Source organism: Physeter macrocephalus, chromosome 15 (assembly GCF_002837175.3).
Source record: "Physeter macrocephalus isolate SW-GA chromosome 15, ASM283717v5, whole genome shotgun sequence".
NCBI classification, from domain to species: Eukaryota; Metazoa; Chordata; class Mammalia; order Artiodactyla; family Physeteridae; genus Physeter; species Physeter macrocephalus.
In genome coordinates, this window is record NC_041228.1 from 51,083,465 (window position 1) to 51,107,086 (window position 23,622).

The following is a 23,622-nucleotide window of genomic DNA, read 5'->3' on the forward strand; positions in this document are numbered from 1 at the left end:
GGAATTTTTTTTTTTTGCGGTATGCGGGCCTCTCACCGTTGTGGCCTCTCCCGTTGCGGAGCACAGGCTCCGGACGCGCAGGCTCAGCAGCCATGGCTCACGGGCCCAGCCGCCCCGCGGCCTGTGGGATCTTCCCGGACCGGGGCACGAACCCGTGTCCCCTGCATCGGCAGGCGGACTCTCAACCACTGCGCCACCAGGGAAGCTCAAACTATATTCTTTTGATGAAAACCATTCGACAATATACATATGGGTCTACTTCTGGACTCTGTAAGTGTTCCACTGATCTCTTTGTCTATCCTTTCATAAATACCACACTATCTTAATTACTATGGCTTTATAATAATTCTTGAAATCTGGTAGTTAACGTCCTACAAGCTTGTCCTTTTTCAAAACTGTTTTGGCTAATCTAGACCCTTTGCATTTTCTTATAATTTTAGAACTAGCCTGTCAACTTCTATAGAAAATTCTGCTGGGATATTGACTGGGATTGTGTTGAATATACAGCTCAATTTAGAGAAAATTGACATATTTACAATATTGAGTCTTCCAATACATAACATGGTATATCTCTCCACTTACTAAAGTCATCTTTAATTTTTCTGAGCAATGTTTTAAGTTTTTAGTGTAGAGTTCCTACAGGCCTTTGGCTAAATTTGCTCATTTTTTGATGCTTTAGTAAATGAAACTTTGAAATTTCAATTTCTAAATGTTTGCTGCCAGCATATAGAAGATATACAATTGATTTTTAAAATCACTGACCTTGTACCCTACAGTCTTATTAAATTCACTATTATTTCTAGTAGTTTTTTGGTAGGTCCCTTATAAGTCGACAATCATGTTATCACCTGTGAATAAAGGCAGTTTTACTTCTTTTCAATCTTTTTGCTTTTTGCTTCTACTTTTGCCTTACTGCATTGGCTCAGGAATCTGGTACAATGTAGAACAAAAGTGGTGAGAGTGGACATCTTTGCCTTGTTCCCAATCTCAATGAGAAATATTCAAGGTATCACCATTAAGAATGATGTTAGGGGGCTTCCCTGGTGGCACAGTGGTTTAGAGTCCCCCTGCCAATGCAGGGGATACAGGTTCGTGCCCTGGTCCGGGAGGATCCCATATGCCGCGGAGCGGCTGGGCCCCGTGAGCCATGGCCGCTGAGCCTGTGCGTCTGGAGCCTGTGCTCCGCAATGGGAGAGGCCACAACAGTGAGAGGCCCGCGTACCGCAAAAAAAAAAAAAAAAAAAAAATGATGTTAGGGTTTATATTTTTTGTTGATGCCCTTTATCAAACTGAGAAAGTTGCCTTCTATTCCTAGCGTGATGAGAGTTTTTTTTATAAAGAATGACTGTTTTATCTTCTTAAAGTTAAAACAGATTTTAACCTGTAAAAAGGGGCATGGCATGATTATGAATAACCATTATTTTGGATAATGGTGTGAATATCCCTTATTGTGGTATTATTCATGGTTAAGAGAGACAATGAATGGGAGTAAAAGAAAGAACAAGAGGAGAAAAGTCAAGGCAAAGCAAAACAAAACAACACAAATGTCCATTTTCTCACAGCTCTGTACTACGAGCTAAAGGTAAATCAGTAATCAATAAGGGCTTTAGTCTCCTTCTCTGTGTAAGGAAATTATCTTATGGCCAAACTATTTCACAAGGCTCTCTGTAAAGACTGTAAATGCCGCCAAGGGTAATATAAAGTATGCACCTATTAATATCCTTCTCGACTTACTGTTTCAGTTTCATCTCAGCTCTAATGTCAGGCTCTTGCTGTAACATCCCTCTTTCACTGAGTGGGCCTCTAAAGCAGGAGTTCTTAATCGGGGGTATGGAATATTTTAGGTATATGCATTTTGAGTATACAAAGTTGTTTAATTTTCTTCAGATTCTTAATGAAGTCGGTGATTTAAAATATGATTAATACTACTCTAAAAAGTATCTTCCATTCTACTAATGCATTTCTGCTAATTTGTGTAAGCAAGCTATTAAGAGATGTTAACCAGGTTTACAGTCTACATGTAATTTAGGCTCAGAGTCCTGATTTTCATATACTTCCCATGTCAGAGTTTCTAAAAGGCTAATTCCTACATAGGGATATTACTGTATAAAATTTAAAATGCTAATTTTTCATATGCACATTTGATTACACGAACAAACCAAGTTTCTTAATAGAGGACCAAAGATGGCTGAAGTTAAAATACTGCCCCCCAAAGAAGGTGGGGGGAAATGCAAGCACCTTCCTAACGCCCTGCCTGTGTGCTAATCTATGTGGAGAAGACTTGGAGAATTCATAATAACTCATCATTAGGGAAATACAAATCAAAACCACAGTGAGCTATCACCTCACATCCATTAGCATGGCTATTATTAAAAACAAAAACAGAAAATAACAAGTATAGGCAAAGATGTGGAAAAGTTGGAAGCCTCACATACTTTTGGTGGGAATGTAAAATGGTGCTGCCGCTATGGAAAACAGTGTGGCAGTTCCTCAAAAAGTTAACTAGAGAATTACCATATGATCCAGCAATCCCACTCCTGGGTATATATCCAAAAGAACTGAAAGGAGGGTCTCAAAGTGATATTTGTACACCCACGTTCATAGCAGCACTATTCACAATAGCCAAAAGGTGGAAGCAACCCAAAGATCCATTGACTGATGAATGGATAAACAAAATGTGGTATATACATACAACAGAATATTACTCAGTCTTAAAAAGGACAGAAATTCTTACATATGCTACAGTATGGATGAACCATGAGGAGATTATGGTAACTGAAATAAGCCAGTCACAATAAGACAAATACTGTATGATTTCACTTATATGAGGTAACAAGAGTTAATCAAACTCAGAAACAGAAAGTAAAATGGTAGTTGCCTGGGGCTAGGGAGGAAGAGGAAATGGGGAGTTGTTTCATAGGTATAGAGTTTCAGTTTTGCAAAATGGAAAAGTTCTGGAGATTGGTTGCACAATACTGTGAATATACTTAACATTACTGAACTGTACACTTAAAAACGTTCAAGATGGTAAATTTTATGTTACGTGTATCTTATCACCAAAACAAAAAAAAAAAAGGAAAGAAAACAAAGGAAAGAAAAAAAGCATTTCTGATATACTGTACTTCTAACAATTCTAAAGTACAGTTAAGACCACTAAGAACTCATGACTTAGAAATCTAATCTTTGGGGTAACTCACTACTAAACCAGGAGTTCCCCGAATTATTAATAAGGTTGTACTCACTCTTTAGGAGCCCTAACAGTTGGCACTGATTGATGATTCTGTGCTCATGACAGCAGCACATTTTGGAGAACTTAAGACCGTTACCCAATGCTGGGATTTTAGTACCCCCTGAACATTTGGATGAATGAGAGAGGATTGAAGATTGTGCCACATGATTTTAAAACTTGTGGACATTCTTTTGTAAAAGTGTTAACAACAGTCCCTCCTCCCATTAACATTCCCTATAATAGCGTAATAAAAGATCCTAACCTCCAGTTCTTTTTCATCAAAGTACTGCAGCCACTGAAGGGGCACAACCTCATTAAAACCATCCAGGAAAGCTTTGGTCTGTTCTTGTACTCCTCGAGAAAAACGCCACTCTGTCATTAAACTGAAAATAAAGATGGTATTTAAAAACAGGTAATTTGTATGTGAGGTAAAAGGCTAAAAACACAGAGTACTTCTTAACCATCATTAAAAAAGAAAGTGAAGAAAATCAGTATGCTGTATGAGTCGTAGAATTCAAGAGAACACAGTTTCAAAACAGAAGTTGTGGTGAGCACTATTAAGAGTGAGTTAAAAAGGGAAAGTGAGATGGAATAGGAAATGAGCATTAGAGTGCTTAGGCAGCTGTGGCTCCAGGCTTGGTTTTGCTACTAACCAACCGAGCACCTCTGGTCTCCTCACCTAGAAATGAAGAGGCTGCATGGGCTTTGTAAATTCCTTTTTTAGCACCAATGTTCTCTGATTTTTGATCGGGACAAAGGTAGGATGCATACAGCAGGTGGCAGTGGGAAAGTGAAGGTCATCATACATACTCTTATTTCAAGAACACTGGTACTGTTGAGAAGAACTTAAATGTATGCCAGAGGCAAGGGAACTGGGGTTTTTGTTTTTGTTTTTTACTACATTTGATTTTTGAGCGGTGTCAGAGCATGTTTATAAATTGAGAGGAAGACTGAGTAGAGAGAAAAATGATTAAAAAGGATAAGTGAAAGAGGGAATGAATGTGGAACATCTTCCCAGAGGTGCAAACAAGGGATAAAGGTGAGGGTACAGATAGTTCTAACATGCTCTAGTAGTTATAGAAATTAAGGTCAATCAGGTAATCACCTTACCCAATATATTCATCTTTATTCTCCTCCGTCACCAGGATATTGGAACCTCCCAACTTCAGGTCATGTGAAGTAACTTTTCCCAAAATCTCCATGTCAACAGAAAAGTACATTTCTAAGCCACATTCTTCAATGTTGTTGTCTCTGGGTGATATAAATATATACAACCACTAATTAACAAAATATGTAAAACTGATTTCAAGAAAATACCTTATTAAAAGATAAATCTTCAAACCTTATCCAGATAAGGGAGTTATAAAATTCAGTATCAATAGATTCCAAATCCTTAATAGTCAGCTTTTTACTTAGCATACGCTTGTAGAAGGGTAAAGAGAAACCAGTATCAATGAACTTTCCATGAAAAAGTGCCTGACAAGAAAAACAAAAAATGTTATTTAAAAAATTACAAAGTAACAATTTTCTTATTCAGAACACAATGGTAACAGAGAAATCATGAGGCTTTATAGGCAAAAAAATAATAAGTAATCAGCATAAATCATGAAAACTAAAATATTATATAAAATGCTAAGTATGAAAAACAAATTTACAGAGTTAAAACAGCATCTCTTTAACTGAGGTCAAACACTTAGCTCTATCATGTCCTATCAAAAACTGTAAAAGAGGATGATAACGGAGCTTTATCAAACCCCCACTCTTTCTAATGTTTCACGAATTACATTAACCCCACTGGATGGAGAAATGAAGGCATCTCAGGGCCACCATGCATGCACCTGGAAAGACCCCACCCCTGCTTTCTTATCCCACAGTTGCCTAAGAGATCTTCAAGACTAACCCCGTCGTGCCTTCACTCCTATGCACAAGAGTCAACGCAGGAAGTCCCAGACCTGCAGTACCGTGACTCTCACCACCATCTGCCTGTCCACCTTGGTATCTGATTCCATGTCTCTCATCTCCCCAAACTCTCAAAACCATCTACCGTGTTTTGCCCTCTGAAGCTCATGATCCACCATATTCGCAAAATCCCCCACATCCTCCACTAATTGTTTGAAGATCCTTGAGCATCTTGTTGTAACACAAATCTGGCATTTTTCTGAGGACCCTGCTTCCTTTCAAATCCTCTCAGAGGGATGGCTGTTTCTCTCCTATCCTCCCTCATGTCACCAGGCCTAGGAGTGGGGTGTGTGTTGCTTCTCGTTACTAATGTCACCTCGCTAGCCCGCCCCAGCTTTCAGTTTCAAGCCCATGCCACCCCACTGCCTTCGTGGCTCCCCCCCCACCTCCTTGCTGCAGTCATCCTTAGGTCTCCGGGTTTCTCCCCTTTACTCCTTCAATGCTGTGTTTTTCGACACGACCACCATCATTTTGAAGATTTCAACATCTACACTGATGATTCTTTTACTACCCTGGAGTTATAGGGGTAACTTTTTATACTCTTTTTATTACCCCTTATAGGGGTAATTCTTTTTACACCCTTTCCATGATCTTAGTCTTTAACTTAGCTCAACATTCTCAACACCATACCCTAGACACTGTGATTAGCACTAGCTGCAATCCTGCATAAACTCAGTTCCAAACACCTAATTTTCCAGCTCACTGCCCTTAGTAGTAACACCAGCAGCGTTTGACTCCACTGGGATCTAAAAAAATCAGGGAACCTGTTACCTTATCACTCTCTCTCTCAGCCCCCTGGTGAAGTTCTCTCTCCCCTTACTCAGTTTAGATTCCACCTTCAATCATTAAAATTACTCCCTTGTACCTTCAAATCCTGTCTCCCTGGTATAAAAATACAATACATCAATACCTTTTTATTTCTGGCAAAATCCAAAGCCTGGCTAAATACAACTGTCCACCCACTCCATGCCTATGCCTGGGCAGTGGAACATGCCAGAAGTGTATATGCAACCATGCTGACTGGTTCATGCCCAACGCCCTCAAGTGGGAGCCCACTGCATTCAGTCTCCCGCTCTCCCAGATGACTATTTCATTCCTCAAGTACCTCCTCACTCTGAGCTAAGGATCTTGCTTTCTATTTCACTGAGGAAACAGAGCCATCATAAGAGAACTTTTGTGTGTTCCACCACATCTGCCCACTAAGAGCATCTGAATCTATGTACTCTTATTATGGAGAAGCTCTCTATTACTTCTCTGTGCACTAAACAGATCTCCTCCTTGCTCTCCTATTCAAGGTCATTGCTTCCGTATTCCCTATCTCGTTGACCTCCTCAAATTCTTTCCTCTCTTATCATCATCAGCATATAAATGTTTTATCCTCCTCCTATTCTTGGTTCCTTACGTACTTCTGGTTACTGCCCAACTTCTCTATAATCCTTTATAGCAAGCTTCTTTAAAAAGATCTGCTTATATTTGTTGTCTCCACTTCTCCTTCCGTTCTCTCTTGATTTCACTCCCTCCAATCTTTCCTCTCCACTGCCCCTGAATATCATTCACCTGGCCAGGTCAAACAGTTACTTCTCAGACCTCATCTTGCTCAGCCTACCAGCATTGGACACAGCTTACCACTTCTTCCTTCTTGAAACACACTTCCTTCTTGAAACACACTTCCTTCTTCCTCCGTCTTCTGGAAACCGTTCTTATTTGATTCTCCTATCTCCTCCTCTGCCTCAGCTCTTTTGCTGGTTCCTTCTTATCTCCCCAATTTACGTGTCCTTAAACATCTTGTCTGTCCACGCTTATTCTTTAAATGGTCACACGCCTTACCTAGATATCCCCTCATGGCCAGCCTTGTATATCCAACTACCTATTCTACATCTCCACTTGAGGGTCTGCAGGCAGCTTAAACAAACTGAATTCCAATTCTGGACTCCCTCCACCCCCGACATTTCCTCTTGCCACAACCCTGCTGTCCTGGGAAACGGCAACTGCAACCAGACAGCTTGGTGCCGTACTTGACTCTCTCTCACACCCTGCATCTAAATGGTCAGGAGACCCTGTTGGCTCTACCTGCAGAATACACCCAGAATCCAAAGCACACCTCACTACCTCCGCTGCTATACCATTCAAGTCCAAGCCGCTACTGCCGCTCACCTGGGCTGCTGCAAGTGGTCTTCCTGCTTCTCCTCTTGCATTCCTCTGCCCTCATCTATAGTCTCTTTCTACACAGCAGGAAAGTCAGCTTAATAAAACCTAAGTCACATTATGTTACTTAGATTATGTCACTCCCTGCTCAAAACGTTTAAGGGAATTTCCCAAAGATTCCACACACTAACTCTCAACCTCATCTCCTACCACATTCTCTCTCAGATACTCTGCTCCAGCTATGACATTTTTCATTCAAAAACGTACTTCCACCTAAGACCCATTTTTCTTGCTGCTCCCTGTGCCTAGAATATTGTTCTCCAAAATATTTGCATGATTCAACCCCTTACTTTCTTCTTATTTCTGTTCATGTGTTACCCATCAGAGGCCTCCTCTAATCATATTAAATAAAAGAGCAACACTGCCCTTCCTTCAGTACCTACTTATTTATTCTTTGCCTCCCTCTAACAGAATTTAGATCCCCGAGAACAGAGATTGTGTCTTTTTTTCATGGTTTCAAGCCTCTCATACTACGATACCACAGTAGGCACTCAATAAATATTTGCTGAGTGAATGAACAGACAATAAAGTGCAAATAAATAAATACAAACACTTCTCAAGAAGGCCATAGTTCCACAAGACCTTCTGCAAAGCTCTGAAAATTCCAAAAACATTCATCGAGTTCAATTATTCTACAACTCAGATTTTCCTGCTATAGAAAAGTGGTCATATTATAATTAGGCTTAAATGAAAGGACTTTTAAAGACCAAGTGGCTCTATCAATAATCTCTTCATATTCATAATCTTGATTTCACACAGGTACTCAAAAAATAAACTATATATTGATACTCTCTGGGCAAACTTCCTTGGTAAGAAAATTTGTGAACACACATAATCAAGGATAATGCATATAATTTTTTATAAAGTCCTCTCTAAAATACTTTTGAAATAAGCAAAGTTTAAATAAATAAATAGGAAATGGAAAGTCAGGACTCACCATAGCAATAAAGCGACCAATGAAACAGAAGTATGAAAGATGGTCTGGATTAATGGTTGATGCTGGATTTATCTGCAGACAGTAGTTGTTCTTGCCAGCATACTCAAACAGGCAATACATGGGGTTCAAAACTTCATGTGAAAGCAAGAAAAACCATTCTCTGCAAGAAAATAGGTCAACATTATTTTTAGCACCCATACGTATGAATTTAAAAACAGATCTTAAATACATCCATACATACATCATACCTCTGCTCAACAGCCTTTAACAACTCCGCTGTCCAATTCCTTAGTCCTCCATTTAAGTTCCTTTGCAATGTAGCCCTCCATTCCAAGTTACCTGCCAGTTCCTGAGTTGCCAAACTATAAACTTGGTATTTCTGACATATAGTGTGCTTCTTCCTATGCCATATTTTTGTTTGTGTATGAATCCTCCACATCAACTCAGCCTATGGGGATCCCACTTTCTCTTTCAAGTCCAGCTTAGATCAATTCCACTTTAGCAATTTTTTGAAGCAACTTTCAGTGTATTTCAGCGTCTCAGTCACTGAATACTTTGTGGTAACAACCTCACAACAGTAGTCATTTTTCTGCACTTGACTGGCCCACTTGACCACTACATCCACCAGACTGTAAGCTCCTCAAAAACAAAAGCCATACGTGTATATATTTTTTATATCTTTAACTCTCATAGGCATCCTACAACCTATATGCAATAGGTTTTAATAAATATTTGCTGGTGATATTGAGATACACAGCACTGCTGCTATGGAACAGTTTTAATTTTTTTTTGCCAATGCATTAAAAATGGAACTAAAATTTTAAAAGATGAAATGTTTAAATGTGATAGGCATTCTCTTACTTATTACCACCTAGTTTGCCTCATTTTAAAAAGTCCAATATACAAAACTCAACTAGATAAAAGATTAATAATTTATATTACAAAATAAACTCAATTCGCAAAGACTCTCTTCAACAGCAATTTCTTCTAATGCAGGGTTCAAAACTCAAATGTCTACAGGTATCAGTAAGTGAGTACAAGGGGCTTCCTTCTCTGCATGGGCTGACATTCTCTACTTAGCCAGAACCCCCTATTCCTCATTGTATCCCTGATAAAAGTTATCAACAGTCTTAAGGAAGAATTACTTCCAGGCATATAATCATAGTCATTAGACAACTTGGCAGTGGTGGGCAGAAAGTGAAAAAGAGTGTATGCTACCTTACAGGGGAAGAAGCTACTCTGATTCAGTCAATTGATGCCATGTGAGAAGTGGGGTAAGTGATTTTAAAGACAAGCCAGAAATCTTGATTCACAGGCATAATCTAGTGATTCCCTTTAATGTTGTTAAGTAATGTAAAAAAATTTAAAATCACAATGGGGGGCCATCACTGTGCAGGCTAGATCTGGCCTGGCAGCCTGTTTACAAATGCTTTTCAAAAACTTTTAAAACACAATCTTGGAAACTTACTGAAGGGTAGAGAAGGGAGTCTAAATCAACTGAGAAATGATAAACACCAATTTATAAAATGAAATCCAGTCACAACATAAGTAGCTGAACCAAGTCGACTTTGCACTGTAATGAGGCAGAAGTAAGACATGTACCCAGGGAAGAGGACTGAACTGATCTAGTGAGAATGTGTTTAGACACAAAAACTAGAAATAAAATTCCCAGTTGTTGCAGATCACTTTTAGCAAAACAACAGCCCAGAGAAAACTTAGTTAATTCAAAAAAAGAATGACTACAACATGGCATCTAACCTATACTCTAATAGTAAGAAAAAAGAAGGAAAAATTCTAACTAGCAAGAGGCAAAGAGCTCCCTTTCAACATATTCTTCCATATACTCTCAAATGAACTAAAGAGTTACAAGAGGTTGAAAAAATTATTAGATGACAAATGAGCTAGCAGAGCCTAGAGAAGAAAACAGTAAAACCACTAACAATGAAAAATCACATTAGAAGCAGCAAAATGTAGGGCAGTACTGCAAACAGTGACATGAGGATAGGCTTCAGAAAAATCAAAACAAAATGAAAAAGCACAAAGATAAAAATGATCAGAGAAAAGATGACAGACATGTAAGACTGACAAAGGAGATTTCACATACCCATGATTGATGTTCCTGAAGAAAAATGGAACAAATGGAACAGAAAAAATATTCAAAGACATAATAGAAGACAATTTCCCTTAAATTAAGGAAGATCTTAATATGTTTCTAAAAAAAGATATAAAACAATCAACAATGAAATTAATGAACTTCAAAGAAAAGGCCTATGTGGGCACCCAGAGGAAAAAGCTTCCTACAAGGTGCTGGCCTCCCACTTCACAGTGCTTACATTCAATACTAGAAGACAGGAAAACAATGTCTACAGAGTACTGGAGGAACTAGTGTTGTGTGAGAAACTTATATCTAGTGAAGTTGTTGTTTAAATACTAAAGCAACAGAAAACACATTCTCGAGCACGCAAAACTACAGGAATATGTCACCCTTGTGAACTCCTGACTAAACCAAAACCAATACATGAATCAAAATAAAGAATTTGGGAATAAGAAAATCATGGTGTGGAGTAACTGACTACATACATTATATGCATTAAAACCATCAAAATATAAAATAAAACCCAAACAGTTAAGGTAAAAAAGGGTTCAGATAAGAATGTGACTGTTATAAAGTCAGACACTGTAAAAATAATACCGTATTTCATTTCTAAGATGTACCTTTCTTTTTAATGTCTGAACATTTCTGAAATTGAGACAAATCACAATAGACGTGATATGAATATCCATTGTGACAGGCAGTGTTTCTTTTCTGAAGAAACTTAATAATGTTTTAGATGAGAAAATGTTAATACAACCAGCTCTGATAATCCCACATATCTACCTCCACCAGTTGTACCTAGTCCCACAACTCTTTTTAAAAGCCAGCTGTACTAAAATTGTGATTATGTAATTCTGTACACCTGTGAAATATGAGTTCAAAAAGAGAGTTGTTTCTATGAAAAGCAAGCTTAATTCTATGGAAATATTTAATGAAGGTGTTTTACTAAAAAATAAACTGCTGTCAAATTAGGTTTGGGCAAAGCAATTGAGGGGAAAAAATTAAATAAAAAGGACTGCCCATTCTTATTGCTTCACAAGTGCCTGTTAACAATATACTTAGTGAATGTGGAAAACTTTATTCTCAAAAGGACTCAGACTGGATTAAAAACACAAACATAAAACCAGCATAAACTGATATAATAGCAAAGCATAAGAAACAACCTTATGGATGCTGATCCATTAATTATGCTATCTCCAGACAATGGAGTATTGTGCAACCATTAGTATTAGCTCTATATATGATATGGAAAGATGTCCATGATATACAAAATAACAAAATCAAGCTGCTATATTGTGCATATTGTATGATCAATTCTGTTTAAAAAAACAGCAAATATGTACGATATCACACATATATTCAAATTTATATACAGGTGACCCCTGAAAAACATGCTTTTGAACTTTGCAGGTCCCCTTGTATGTGGATTGTTTTCAATAAACATAGTACCTGTATTTTCATTTTACAAATCTTTAAATTAACTAAGTGGGGGGAAATGTTTGTGTTCAATTAGAGATAACAGTGTGTGGAATGAAAAGAACTAGGGTTTGAGTCCAGATTCTATCCAAACTGCTTCAGCTTCCTGCCCTTGGGTGAGTCACTTATCAATTCCTTTGTTTTGTTTTGTTTTTAATTGAAATATAGTTGATTTACAATATTGTGTTAGTTTAAGGTGTACAGCAAAGTGATAGTTATATTTTTTTCAGACTATATTCCATTATAGGTTTGTACAAGATACTGAATATAATTTCCTGTGCTATACAGTAAATCCTTGTTGCTTATCTATTTCATGTATAGTAGTTTGTATCTATTAATCCCATACTCCTTTGCTTCTGAAGCAGAAGCAGCAGTACGCAGATTTTTGACAATGTAGGGGTCCGCATCCCTAACCCCCATGTTTTCAAGGGTCAACCGAATAGGCAGAGAAAATGTACAGGATAACCAAAATAATAATAATAATGGTTACTGCTAGACATATGTGAATATTTCAATTTTTGTTTTTAAAAATAATTTTGGATTGCTGTTGAAAAAATGTAGCATTTCAAGAATATATCCACTGCATACAATGGAGATACACTTATTTCAAAGCAGATATGTTTTTTATTTTACCTTGCTAGACCACCATAATCAAGTCCTTCTTCTCCTCTAAATATTACATATAATCGCCTCCTCAAGTCATAGGGTTTTAATGCCATAATCTAATTAAAAACAAAAACAAGGATATTTAATCACTCATGTATAACACAAGTTTCCTCCAAAACAATTTTATTTAAATTTCATCTGTATTTTCAAAAATTACACATTTCCTTACCTTATACAACAATGCTTTTAACTCAACAGATAACTTGTTTGTTCCACAAACTAGCAAAGATGTATCTTACTCTCCTAAGCTTTCTCTGATACAGTTTCATAAATCTCTTTCCCTTCTTCTGGTATTAAATGGTAGTTCTACTTTGGGTTAGTAGCAAAGAGGAACAGTTTGACACAGAAAAGTTTTTAAGGTTAGAAAATATTCCCTCCTCTGTCACTCTCCAAATTTTACCAGAATCTTGTAAAAGGTGACTTGTAAATTTTTTTGGCTAGCAACACTTAATGAGAAGCAAAAGTTATTGCTCTGGGTCCTGCTTATACCACACATTCCATTTCTCAGTAGGAAAGGAACTCAGCTATTGTGAAGAATTATTTATAAGATTAAAAATTTAAGCATAAAAAAGTGTATCTTAAAATAGTATCTATACCAAATTCTCATAATCTTTAAAGGCTTATACTAAGGTTACTAGTAAATAGGCTTTACTTCTGGATAAAAATGAATTACTTCCCAAAGCCAAGACTGGTCTGGGTTGGGGCACAGCTCACCAGCAGACCTCCACTTCACAGGAAGTCACTGGCTCTGTCTTGCACAGCACGATTCTCCCCAAGCCAGGGAACAAAGCAAAGTAAAATCTACCATGAATTTAGATGTGCACTTACTTACTAAAACAAAGTTCACACAGAGCTTGGGACTAGCTAAGAATTTATCAACTCAAACCAAAAGAAGTTTTGATAATAAACAGCTATATTAGTATCTTGTCTGAACTCCAACAGCTATTAAAATGAAGCTAGGGTTTGAACATCACTGACTTGAGAGAGTTGTTATTCCATTTTGGCTTGTACACATAAAAGTCCCTATGTACCTGTACACAAAGGGAATTTTAGTTCATCACTGTAATACTTTGGGAGAGGATTGAGAAGAAAAATTCTCGACCTCATCAGAAAAAGGAGAACTGACAATATTCTGACTTTTCATCTTTATTCAGCAGAAGATTCAGGAAAGACAGACCTATTACATTCATTTATTCATGCACTGAATGTTTATTAATACCTGCCATGTGCAAGACACTGTTCTAGGTACTGTGCACAGCAGCAGTAAATTTAAGAGCTGTGATCTCTTGGAGCTTCATTCTAGTAAGGGAGATAAACGAAGTGTGTCAGGCAGTGGTAAGTGTTAATAAGAATGAAGTACCATAAATGGCTAGAATGGCACTGTGAGGGAGGTGAGCAGAGAACTGCCATCTTAAATGGAGTGCTCCAACAAGGTCTGAGATCATGACGTGTAAACAGAAACCGAGAGGAGGTGAGAATTGAATTAACACTAGGATTATTAGAGGAACATTTAAATGGAATACAGTACCTATACCAATCTAATTTTAAATAGTTTAGTAGCATTATCATGTCTTTTTTGTTTGAGTTAATGAAGTCTTAGAAAAGTAAATAAGTGTCAAAATGTGTAAACTTGTTCCAGAAGCTCTTTAAGCTTTCTTTTAGTAATCTAATTCACGGCAGGATGATTTTGTCTCTCAGCCTAGGTACCTGTGCCTTCAAAATGGAGATAATAACAGGAGCTATCGCAAACGGACGTTGTGAGGATGAAGTAAAGGAAATGATAAATCTAAGGTGCCAGTGCTAAGCATATGGCAGTCACTCAATACATGATGGGGTTTATTATGACTATTATTGTAATGGACACTCAGTAAGTGGTAGTCATTGTTACAGCTGTGTTCAGAATGGTTTAAAATTTCTAAGCCCTTACTCCCTTTAGATATACAGAATACAGTGACTCAAGTTGTACAGTCTCTCTCAGTATCCGAGGTACATTGGTTCCAGGACACCCCCACAGGTACCAAAATCTAAGGATGCCCAACCTATGCATATTTTCCCATATATTTTAAATCATCTCTAAATTACTTATAATACCTAATACAATATAAACACTACGTGAATACAGGCATGCCTTGCCGGTATTACAGATTTGGTTCTAGACCACTGCAATAAAGAGAATATCAAAATAACTCAATCTACACGAATCTTTTGGTTTCCCAGTGCATATAAAAGTCACGTTTACACTGTATTATAGTCTGTTAACTGTGCAATAGCATTTTGTCTAAAAAGGCAATGTACATACCTTAATTCAAAAATACTTTATTGTTAAAAAAATGCTATCATCTGAGCAAGTCATAATCTTTTGGCAATAGTAAATCAAAGACCACTGATCACAGACCACCATAACAAATTAACAGTAATGAAAAAGTCTGGAATATTTCAAGAAATTATGAAAATGTGACACAGAGACACCAAGTGAGCAAATGCTGTTGGAAAAATGGTGCCAAGAGACCTGCTCAACACAAGGCTGTCACAAACCTTCAATCTGTAAAAAACACAGTACCTGAAAAGCGAAATAAACTAAAGCACAATAAAACAAGGTATGCCTGAATTTGCTGGCTGCAGAAAATTCAAATTTTGCCTTTTGAAACTTTCTGGAGTCCCTCTTCCATGCCACCCTGGAATATTTTCTATCCACTGCTGGCTGAATCCATGGATGCTGTACCTGCAGATACAGAGGGCTGACTGTACAATTTTATTCTGATAACATCTTTCTTACCTGTTGAAAGGAATCTTCGAACAATGTCTGCCGGGACACATTGATCTTTACATGACTGGGTAGTGCATTAGACTAAAAACAAAAATAATATCGTAATATCATGTAAGTTACAGGACATGTATTGGGTAAAGATAAAACTAAATGATTATGAACAGAAGATTTATTTACCACCGTAGTACCTGGCACAAATAACGGAAGTGAGCAAGTTTCCACCTAAAGCTGCGTTCATAAGCAATCTGTGGACCACCTTTAGTTCTAAAGAAAAACAAAAACAAACCATATGTTAATTCATAATAAAGCTAGATATTTAACATTTAGTATGAAATTGGAGTGTACCAGGGTCCTACAAATGACCATAGGAAGGTTACTTGTTGGGAGAGAAGTAAAGATATATTTAGTGAGCCAACAGAGACTTGAGCAATGAGGACACACAACATACACAAAGAGGGAGGTCTTGTGTATGGATGGATCTTTTGTAAAGAAAGTTAACGTGCCAAAAGGATGTAACAGCAAACCTAAGAATTGTATGCAAGCAAAAGCATCTTTTGGAAAAAAAAAAATGAAAACATTTATTGAAAAACAAGAACAGATTTGTCATTAGCATAACAAACTAAAGGGTAATAGTAAAAAATATTTTTTAAGAAGAAGGGGTACAATCCCAGATAACAGAGTGGAGAAGCAGGAACAAAATTAAATATGTTGGTAACTCGTAATAAATAAAACATGTATAAAACAGTGATAATATGTGACAGAATTTAAATATTTATGTATATGATACATAGTCATACTTAGCTTAACAGGAAAGGTTTCCTCATATTTGGAAAACAAATATTAAAAGCCAGTACTATTTCAGACAAAAGTCATAAAACATAAATAGTATTCATCAGTTCATTCAGTCCCATGTAATTAATTCTTATTGATCCTGATCTCTTGTTAGCAGTTTATGAAGCCATCAGGTTTTCCTAGAATTCTGTAATTTCTTACCCAGTTTGGTGGTATGATTTAAAAGTTATCAGAAACCTGTATTTGTAAAAAAGTCCTTTCTATGAACCTTCTTGAAGCTCTTCATTTTTGTAAAAGCATCAGAGTAATATAAATGTCAAAGACTTAAAATGGCATGGTTAAAGACCTGATTACAATGCAACCTGACCAAGAAATTTGGTTATTTATGCAACATATAACATCTTAAGGTAATAACTAAAATTATGACATAACATTATACCAGGACATATCCAATTTTAGGAACTGCATATAATTTCTGGAACATTTATATTAATAACATTTACTCACATAATCTAAGAAGGTTTATCATCACTCATTTGACAATGCTTCCCATGTAATTCAACATACCAAATAAATCTAATTAGTTTATTCTCTCTCTTTGAGATGTTTCAAGGAACTTCTGTAACATCCCAAATTTAGCTAGAGGTCAAAAGAATCCTTTTAGCACATTAAAGCTACCTTTCCATTGGGGGGGAAAAAAATGTAAATCCACACAAAAATACTTTTGCCTGGCAAAAAAAATATAAAAAAAATAAAATAAATAAAATAGATAATCAACGGGTACAGCACAGGGAACTCTACTCAATACTCTGTAATAACCTATATGGGAAAAGAATCTGAAAAAGGATAGATACATGTATATGTATAACTAAATCACTTTGCTGTATACCTGAAACTAAACATTGTAAATTAAATATATTGCAATACAAAATAAAATTTAAAAAAATTTTAAAAGGATATTAAAAAAAAACTGACAGATTTTCAAATAATCCAGCAGTCCTAACAGAGTACTGTAGGGGGAAAAAAATGTTTCAAAGGGTTAATTCTCACTAACATATTGAGATTTACATTTTTATTCGAAAACAAAAATAAACTGACATTAGGATTTGCAGGAATGTAGATTGCGGGGGAGGAAAAAAACAACAGGCATGATACATGTCATCATGTAGGCATGATACCTACAATATAAAAATATAAAATTGAATTTTGTTGTAACACCAGGACTGGCAACAGGAATTGTCTGTGGATGGTATATGTTGCTTTTTCTACACTTTTTGGGAGGTCATAGTTTCAATCGCATTTTAGATTTCAACCATATATTAGATTGCAAAAATAAAAAGCTATGTTATTAAAAAAAAAAGTTAGTTAAATAAAATACTAAAGTCTACTACTGACTATTTCAAAGAAAACTTCTTGACAACCCTTAAATCCAAGGAGGAGAAAGGCTCTAGATAGAAGAGACACGAAAGGAAATTCTACCACATCTTAAAACTAATCTGAAATCGAAACAAATATTGCTGGAGAGAGTAAGCAAAGCAAAATTGAGTTTCTAGGAAGAAGTGATATCTGGTCACCCAGTTCAGCTAGTCAGTGAGGGAAGAAGCAGGGTGGGTGGCATGTAGGGATAGGTTCTAGTCACATTGAGACTAGTCACGAGAGAGGTATAAAGAACTTTCACAGTCTTAGGGAACATTTTGGAATGGATGGAAAATGTTCTCTTTTGTTGTCAGGTTTCAGTGAATTCATTCAACAAATATTTACAAAATGCACTGTATGTACCTGGCACTATTCTAGATAGTGAGAGTATTATTGGTTAATAAAACAGATTAAAATACCTGTTTTTTTGCAGCCTATGTACTAGTGAAGGAGATAGACAAGAAACAGAATGAATAAGTATACTGTCAATATATATTCAGTGTTAGAAGAGGATAAATATTTCACTACTCCCGCTCCTCAAGAAGGAAGAAAAGGCAGTGTAAAAAGGACATGGAGTGAAGTGGGGAATAATTTTTAAATTGTGAAAAGGGTAAACAGAGAAGTGTTCACAGATAAAGCAGTATTTGAGGAAAAACATGGTGGGCATAAGCCATATAGATAATATTGAGGGAAACAGCATACCAAGCAGAGGAAATGAAAGCCCAGATGTGGAAGCCTCAGATGTCTGAGGTACAGCTAAGTGGCCAGGGAAGCTGAAGCAGAGTGAATGAGAAGAAATATCAGAGATGAGGCTGAAGAGATAAAAGGGGTCAGATGCCATAAGGGCTTGGAGGCCACTGTAAGTACTTTGCTTTTCACTCTGATTGAGATGGAAACCACTGAAGGGTTTTCTGCAAAGGAATAACTTTTTACTTAAATTAAAAGAAAAAATAAGTCTTGCTGCTTTATGGAGAATAGTATTACATGAGGTGTGGGTAGAAAGCAGAGAAATACTTAAGAGGCACCACTCCAAGTGAGAGAGCGTGGTAGCTTGGACCAAAGTGGTGGCAGTGGATGTGGCGAGACACAGCTGGTCCTGGATACCTTCTGAAGGTGCGGTAACTAGAATTCTTGATGGACTATATGTGAAGTAAGAGACAAAGAGTAGTCGAGGATAATTCCAAGATTTCTGGCTCAAGCACACCTAAGAGTGGAGTTGCCTTCAACTGAGAGGGAAATATCCCAGGGAGAACAAGCCTGACTGATGGCAGTTATCAGGAAAGAGTTATGAACAGAGTTATCAAGTAAGCAGCTGAATATATGAAACAAAATTTCAAGTGAAAAGTGAAAAGTTAGAGATAACATTTGTGAGTCACCAGCATATAGAAATTTTTTTTAAAAGCATGACACTGGATAAGATTCACCAAGAGAATGAGCACGGACAGAAAAGAAAAGCGATCTAAGGACAGAGTTCTGGGTACTTCAATGTTAACAGGCTAAAGAGAAAAAGGAGGACCCCAAAAAACAGAGGAAGAAGTAAGACCAAAAAGGCAGAAGGAAATCATGAAAGTTGAGTCCCTGTACTATTGATACTTTTGCCAGGAGAGAGAAATTTTTGTCAAATCCTCCTTGTTGTGTCAAAAGAGAACTGCAAAACAACCCCTCAACTATGTGGAGGTCACTGGTACCCTTAGTAAGGTCAGGGTCAGTGAAACTTCCTTGTTGTCGGTCTGAGAGAGAAATTAGAAACAGCAATATAGAGACAACTCCTTCAGTTAGTTTTCTTGTAAAGGGTGGCAATAAAAATGAATTTTCACTGAATGGATTTATAAGTTGAAGAGTTATGGCTTTCTACTTGTTCATTTTCAATCTAAGAGAATTAATAGATGATGAGACTAATTCACCAGAGAAAGATGGAAGATAGAAACATGATCACTGATAGAGCAGTTAATTGGAAAAGAGGGGGAAAGATCTAGTGTGCCACCAGAGGGACTGGCCTTTGATAGGAACAAGGACAGTTCATCTTTAGAATGAAGAGGGAAGACAGATACTGATAGGCAGATAGATGTAATGGTAGGGATTTGTAAAAAACTTTATGGCTGCTCCTATTTTCTTAGTGATGCAAAGATATCACACCTAAGAGTAAGGATGAAGGAGAGAGCTTTCAAATACTTAATTAAGCTATTTTTAACCTGGAAAATTCAATTTTGTTGAATGTCTCATTCTCTGACGTTGCAGCAGCATGATGCATCTGTTAAGAGCACAGACTCTGCAGACAGACTGCCTTGGTCTGAAACCACTTCCATTACTTGCCGTTATGATTTTGCATAAGTTAGTTATGCTCCCTAAGCCTCAGTTTCTACACTTGGAAAATAACAGTATCTACCTCAAGGAATTTTTGGAAGATAAAAAGCTAATTTATATAAAGTGCTTAGAAGAATCCTTGGCACATAGTAATCACTAAATGTTTGCTATTGTTCTTATTAAGGAATTATGTGCCACAAATCCATTCTGTAATAAAGTAGAGCAAAGGCAGGTATACTAGGGTATTACTTGCGTAGATTTTCTTAATACACAAAGTAAAATTTGTTGCTGAACTTGGCGCTAAATTAGAAGTGAAACTTTATGTCCCCATTAAATAGCATTTAAGAACTTCACTTACACAGATGACTTCCCATTGCGAGGATCTTTGAATGTTGTTGTTCTTGTATTATGATCAACAAAGTACCTAACTCCTTCACGGGTATACCTAATTTCCCAGCCTTCTGGCAGGGGTTCTTCATTCTGTAGGCTAAAAGATAAAGTTACAATCACAAGGCGATCATTTTCTAGGTGCTAAAAATGTCTGAATCAAGGTTTACTTGATTCCATCTTCAGACATGTGTAAGATCACTTAAGTAAGGCTGCAGTATATACATACCCTTGAGTTCTGGGATCCTCCCACTGGGTTGTTTTTGTGTTATGATTCACAAAGTAAACTCTGTCTGTTGAATCCACTCTTTTTTCTAAAAACAGAGTGAGCGTAGCATTTAGTAACTATTTGCTATATATACATTTCAGATATTTTTACCAACAACATATTAGCTTACCCCAGCCTGGTGGCAAAGGCCCATATGGGTCATTTTCTGCAGCTAACATTGAAGCCTAATTGGAGAAAAGGGTTGGGAGGAGAATTTTAAAAACAGGTTTTTAATATAAAAGCATAAATTTAAGCACTTGGCAGCATCACATTTTATAGTAATTTTCTAAAAAACACGATAAAGGAATGTGAATATAGTAATTTCAAGACACAAAGTCCTAAAAATGTCATGAGCTAAGGAGTCAATTAAGTGATAAAATTAATAGTTTTTCTAAAATGATTTAGAAATAATATATCGACATCAGTACTTTAATCTCTTAGCCCTTCCATAATAGTCCACAGGACTGAAATGACATGAGAAAAGAGCATAAAGAAAATTGTAGTGTTAGGGGGTATGGGTTGGATCCCTGATGGGGGAGCTTAGTTCCCACATACCTCGCTGCCAAAAAACCAAAACATAAAACAAAAGCAATATTGTAACGAATTCAATAAAGACTTTAAAAATGGAAGAAAAAGAAAGAAAATTGTAGTGTTAAAATGAGGTAATATTATTTGTTTAAAAATAAAATAATTATCACAGTTCTCTTTAAAACAAATGCCTAGATTCGGAGGAAGATGGCGGAAGAGTAAGACACAGAGATCACCTTCCTCCCCACAGAGACATCAGAAATACATCTACACGTGGAACTGCTCCTATAGAACACCCACTGAACGCTGGCAGAAGACCTCAGACCTCCCCAAAGGCAAGAAACTCCCCACGTAACTGGGTAGGGCAAAAGAAAAAAGAAAAAGTAGAGACAAAAGAATAGGGACGGGACCTGCACCAGTGGGAGGGAGCTGTGAACGAGGAAAGGTTTCCACACACTAGGAAGCCCCTTCGCGGACGGAGACTGCGGGTGGCGGAGGCGGGAAGCTTCAAGCCGCAGAGGAGAATGCAGCAGCAGGGGTGGGGAGGGCAAAGTGGAGATATTCCCGCACAGAGGATCGGTGCCGACCAGCACTCACCAGCCCGAGAGGCTTGTCTGCTCACCCGCCGGGGCGGGTGGGGGCTGGGAGCTGAGGTTCGGGCTTCCATTGGATCGCAGGGAGAGGACTGGATGCATGAACACAGCCTGAATGGGTTAGTGCACCACGGCTAGCCCGGACTTTCTTGCCTCTTTGTCTCCTGGTGTGCGAGGAGAGGAGATTAAGAGCGCTGCTTAAAGGAGCTCTAGAGATGGGCGCGAGCAGCGGCTAAAAGCACGGAACCCAGAGACGGGCATGAGACGCTACGACTGCAGCTGCCGCCCCCAAGAAGCCTGTGTGCGAGCACAGGTCACTATCCACACCTCCCCTCCCGGGAGCCTGTGCAGCCCACCACTGCCAGGGTTCCGAGATCCAGGGACAACTTCCCCTGGAGAACGCACGGCGTGCCTCAGGCTAGTGCAGTGTAATGTCGGCCTCTGCCGCCACAGGCTCGCCCTGCATCCGTACCCTTCCCACACCCCAGCCTGAGTGAGCCAGAGCCCCCGAAGCAGCTGCTCCTTTAACCCCGCCCTGTCTGAGTGAAGAGGAGACGCCCTCAGGCGACCTACACGCAGAGACGGGGCCAAATCCAAAGCTCAACCCCAGGAGCTGTGCGAAAAAAGAAGAGAAAGGGAAATCTCTCCCAACAGCCTCAGAAGCAGCGGATTAAATCTCCACAATCAACTTGATGTACCCTACATCTGTGGAACACCTGAATAGACAACGAATCATCCCACCTTGAGGAGGTGGACTTTGAGAGCAAGATATATTATTTTTTCCCCTTTTCCTCTTTTTATAATGTATATGTGTATGCTTCTGCCTGAGACTTTGTCTGTATAGCTTTGCTTTCACCATTTGTCCTAGAGTTCTGTCCGTCTGGTTTTTGTTTGTTTGTTTTTTACTTAAAAAAAAGTTTAATAACTTTATCTAATCTTACTTTATTTTATTTTATTTTATCCTCTTTCTTTCTTTCTACTTTTTCTCCCTTTTATTCTGAGCCGTGTGGATGAAAGGCTCTTGGGGCTCCAGCCAGGAGTCAGTGCTATGCCTCTGATGTGGGAAAGCCACTTCAGGACACTGGTCCACAAGAGACCTCCAAGCTCCACGTAATATCAAACCGTGAAAATCTCCCAGAGATCTCCAGCTCAACACCAACAACCAGCTTCACTTAACGACCAGAAAGCTACAGTGCTGGACACCCTACGCCAAACAACTAGCAAGACAGGAACATAACCCCATCCGTTAGCAGACAGGCTGCCTAAAATCATAAGGCTACAGACACCCCAAAACATACCACCAGACGTGGACCTGCCCACCAGAAAGACAAGATCCAGCCTCATCCACCAGAACAGAGGCACTAGTCCCCCCAACCAGGAAACCTACTCAACCCACTGAACCAACCTTAGCCACTGGGGACAGCCACCAAAAACAATGGGAACTACGAACCTGCAGCCTGCAAAAAGGAGACCCCCAAACACAGTAAGATGAGCAAAATGAGAAGACACAAAATCACATAGCAGATGAAGGAGCAAGGTAAAAACCCACCAGACCTAACAAATGAAGAGAAAATAGGCAGTCTACCTGAAAAAGAATTCACAATAAGGATAGTAAAGATGATCCAAAACCTTGGAAATAGAGAAAATGAAGAAACATTTAACAAGGAGCTAGAAGAACTAAAGAGGAAACAAGCAATGATGAGCAACACAATAAATGAAATTAAAAATACTCTAGAAGGGATCGATAGCAGAATAACTGAGGCAAAAGAACGGATAAGTGACCTGGAATATAAAATAGTGGAAATAACTACTGCAGAGCAGAATAAAGAAAAAAGAATGAAAAGAACTGAGGACAGTCTCAGAGACCTCTGGGAAAACACTAAATGCACCAACATTCGAATTATAGGGGTCCCAAAAGAAGAAGAGAAAAAGAAAGGCACTGAGAAAATATTTGAAGAGATTACAGTTGAAAACTTCCCTAATATGGGAAAAGAAATAGT

The 23,622-nt window shown here is 38.0% G+C and overlaps 1 protein-coding gene across 4 annotated transcripts in view; it reads right to left on the reverse strand.

Moving 5' to 3' along the window:
- Positions 1 to 23,622, reverse strand: part of WWP1 (WW domain containing E3 ubiquitin protein ligase 1) — a 122,277-nt gene that overhangs the window by 19,774 nt on the left and 78,881 nt on the right. For all 4 annotated transcript variants that reach the window (XM_028500411.2, XM_007116438.4, XM_028500413.2 and 1 more), the window contains 10 exons: positions 20,632 to 20,686; positions 20,463 to 20,547; positions 20,205 to 20,333; positions 15,523 to 15,598; positions 15,344 to 15,415; positions 12,535 to 12,623; positions 8,331 to 8,490; positions 4,572 to 4,705; positions 4,340 to 4,480; positions 3,492 to 3,612 (listed from right to left, as the gene is read on the reverse strand). In XM_028500411.2, coding sequence (XP_028356212.1) covers positions 3,492 to 3,612; positions 4,340 to 4,480; positions 4,572 to 4,705; positions 8,331 to 8,490; positions 12,535 to 12,623; positions 15,344 to 15,415; positions 15,523 to 15,598; positions 20,205 to 20,333; positions 20,463 to 20,547; positions 20,632 to 20,686 — 1,062 coding nt within the window. The remainder of the gene's footprint in view (positions 1 to 3,491; positions 3,613 to 4,339; positions 4,481 to 4,571; positions 4,706 to 8,330; positions 8,491 to 12,534; positions 12,624 to 15,343; positions 15,416 to 15,522; positions 15,599 to 20,204; positions 20,334 to 20,462; positions 20,548 to 20,631; positions 20,687 to 23,622) is intronic.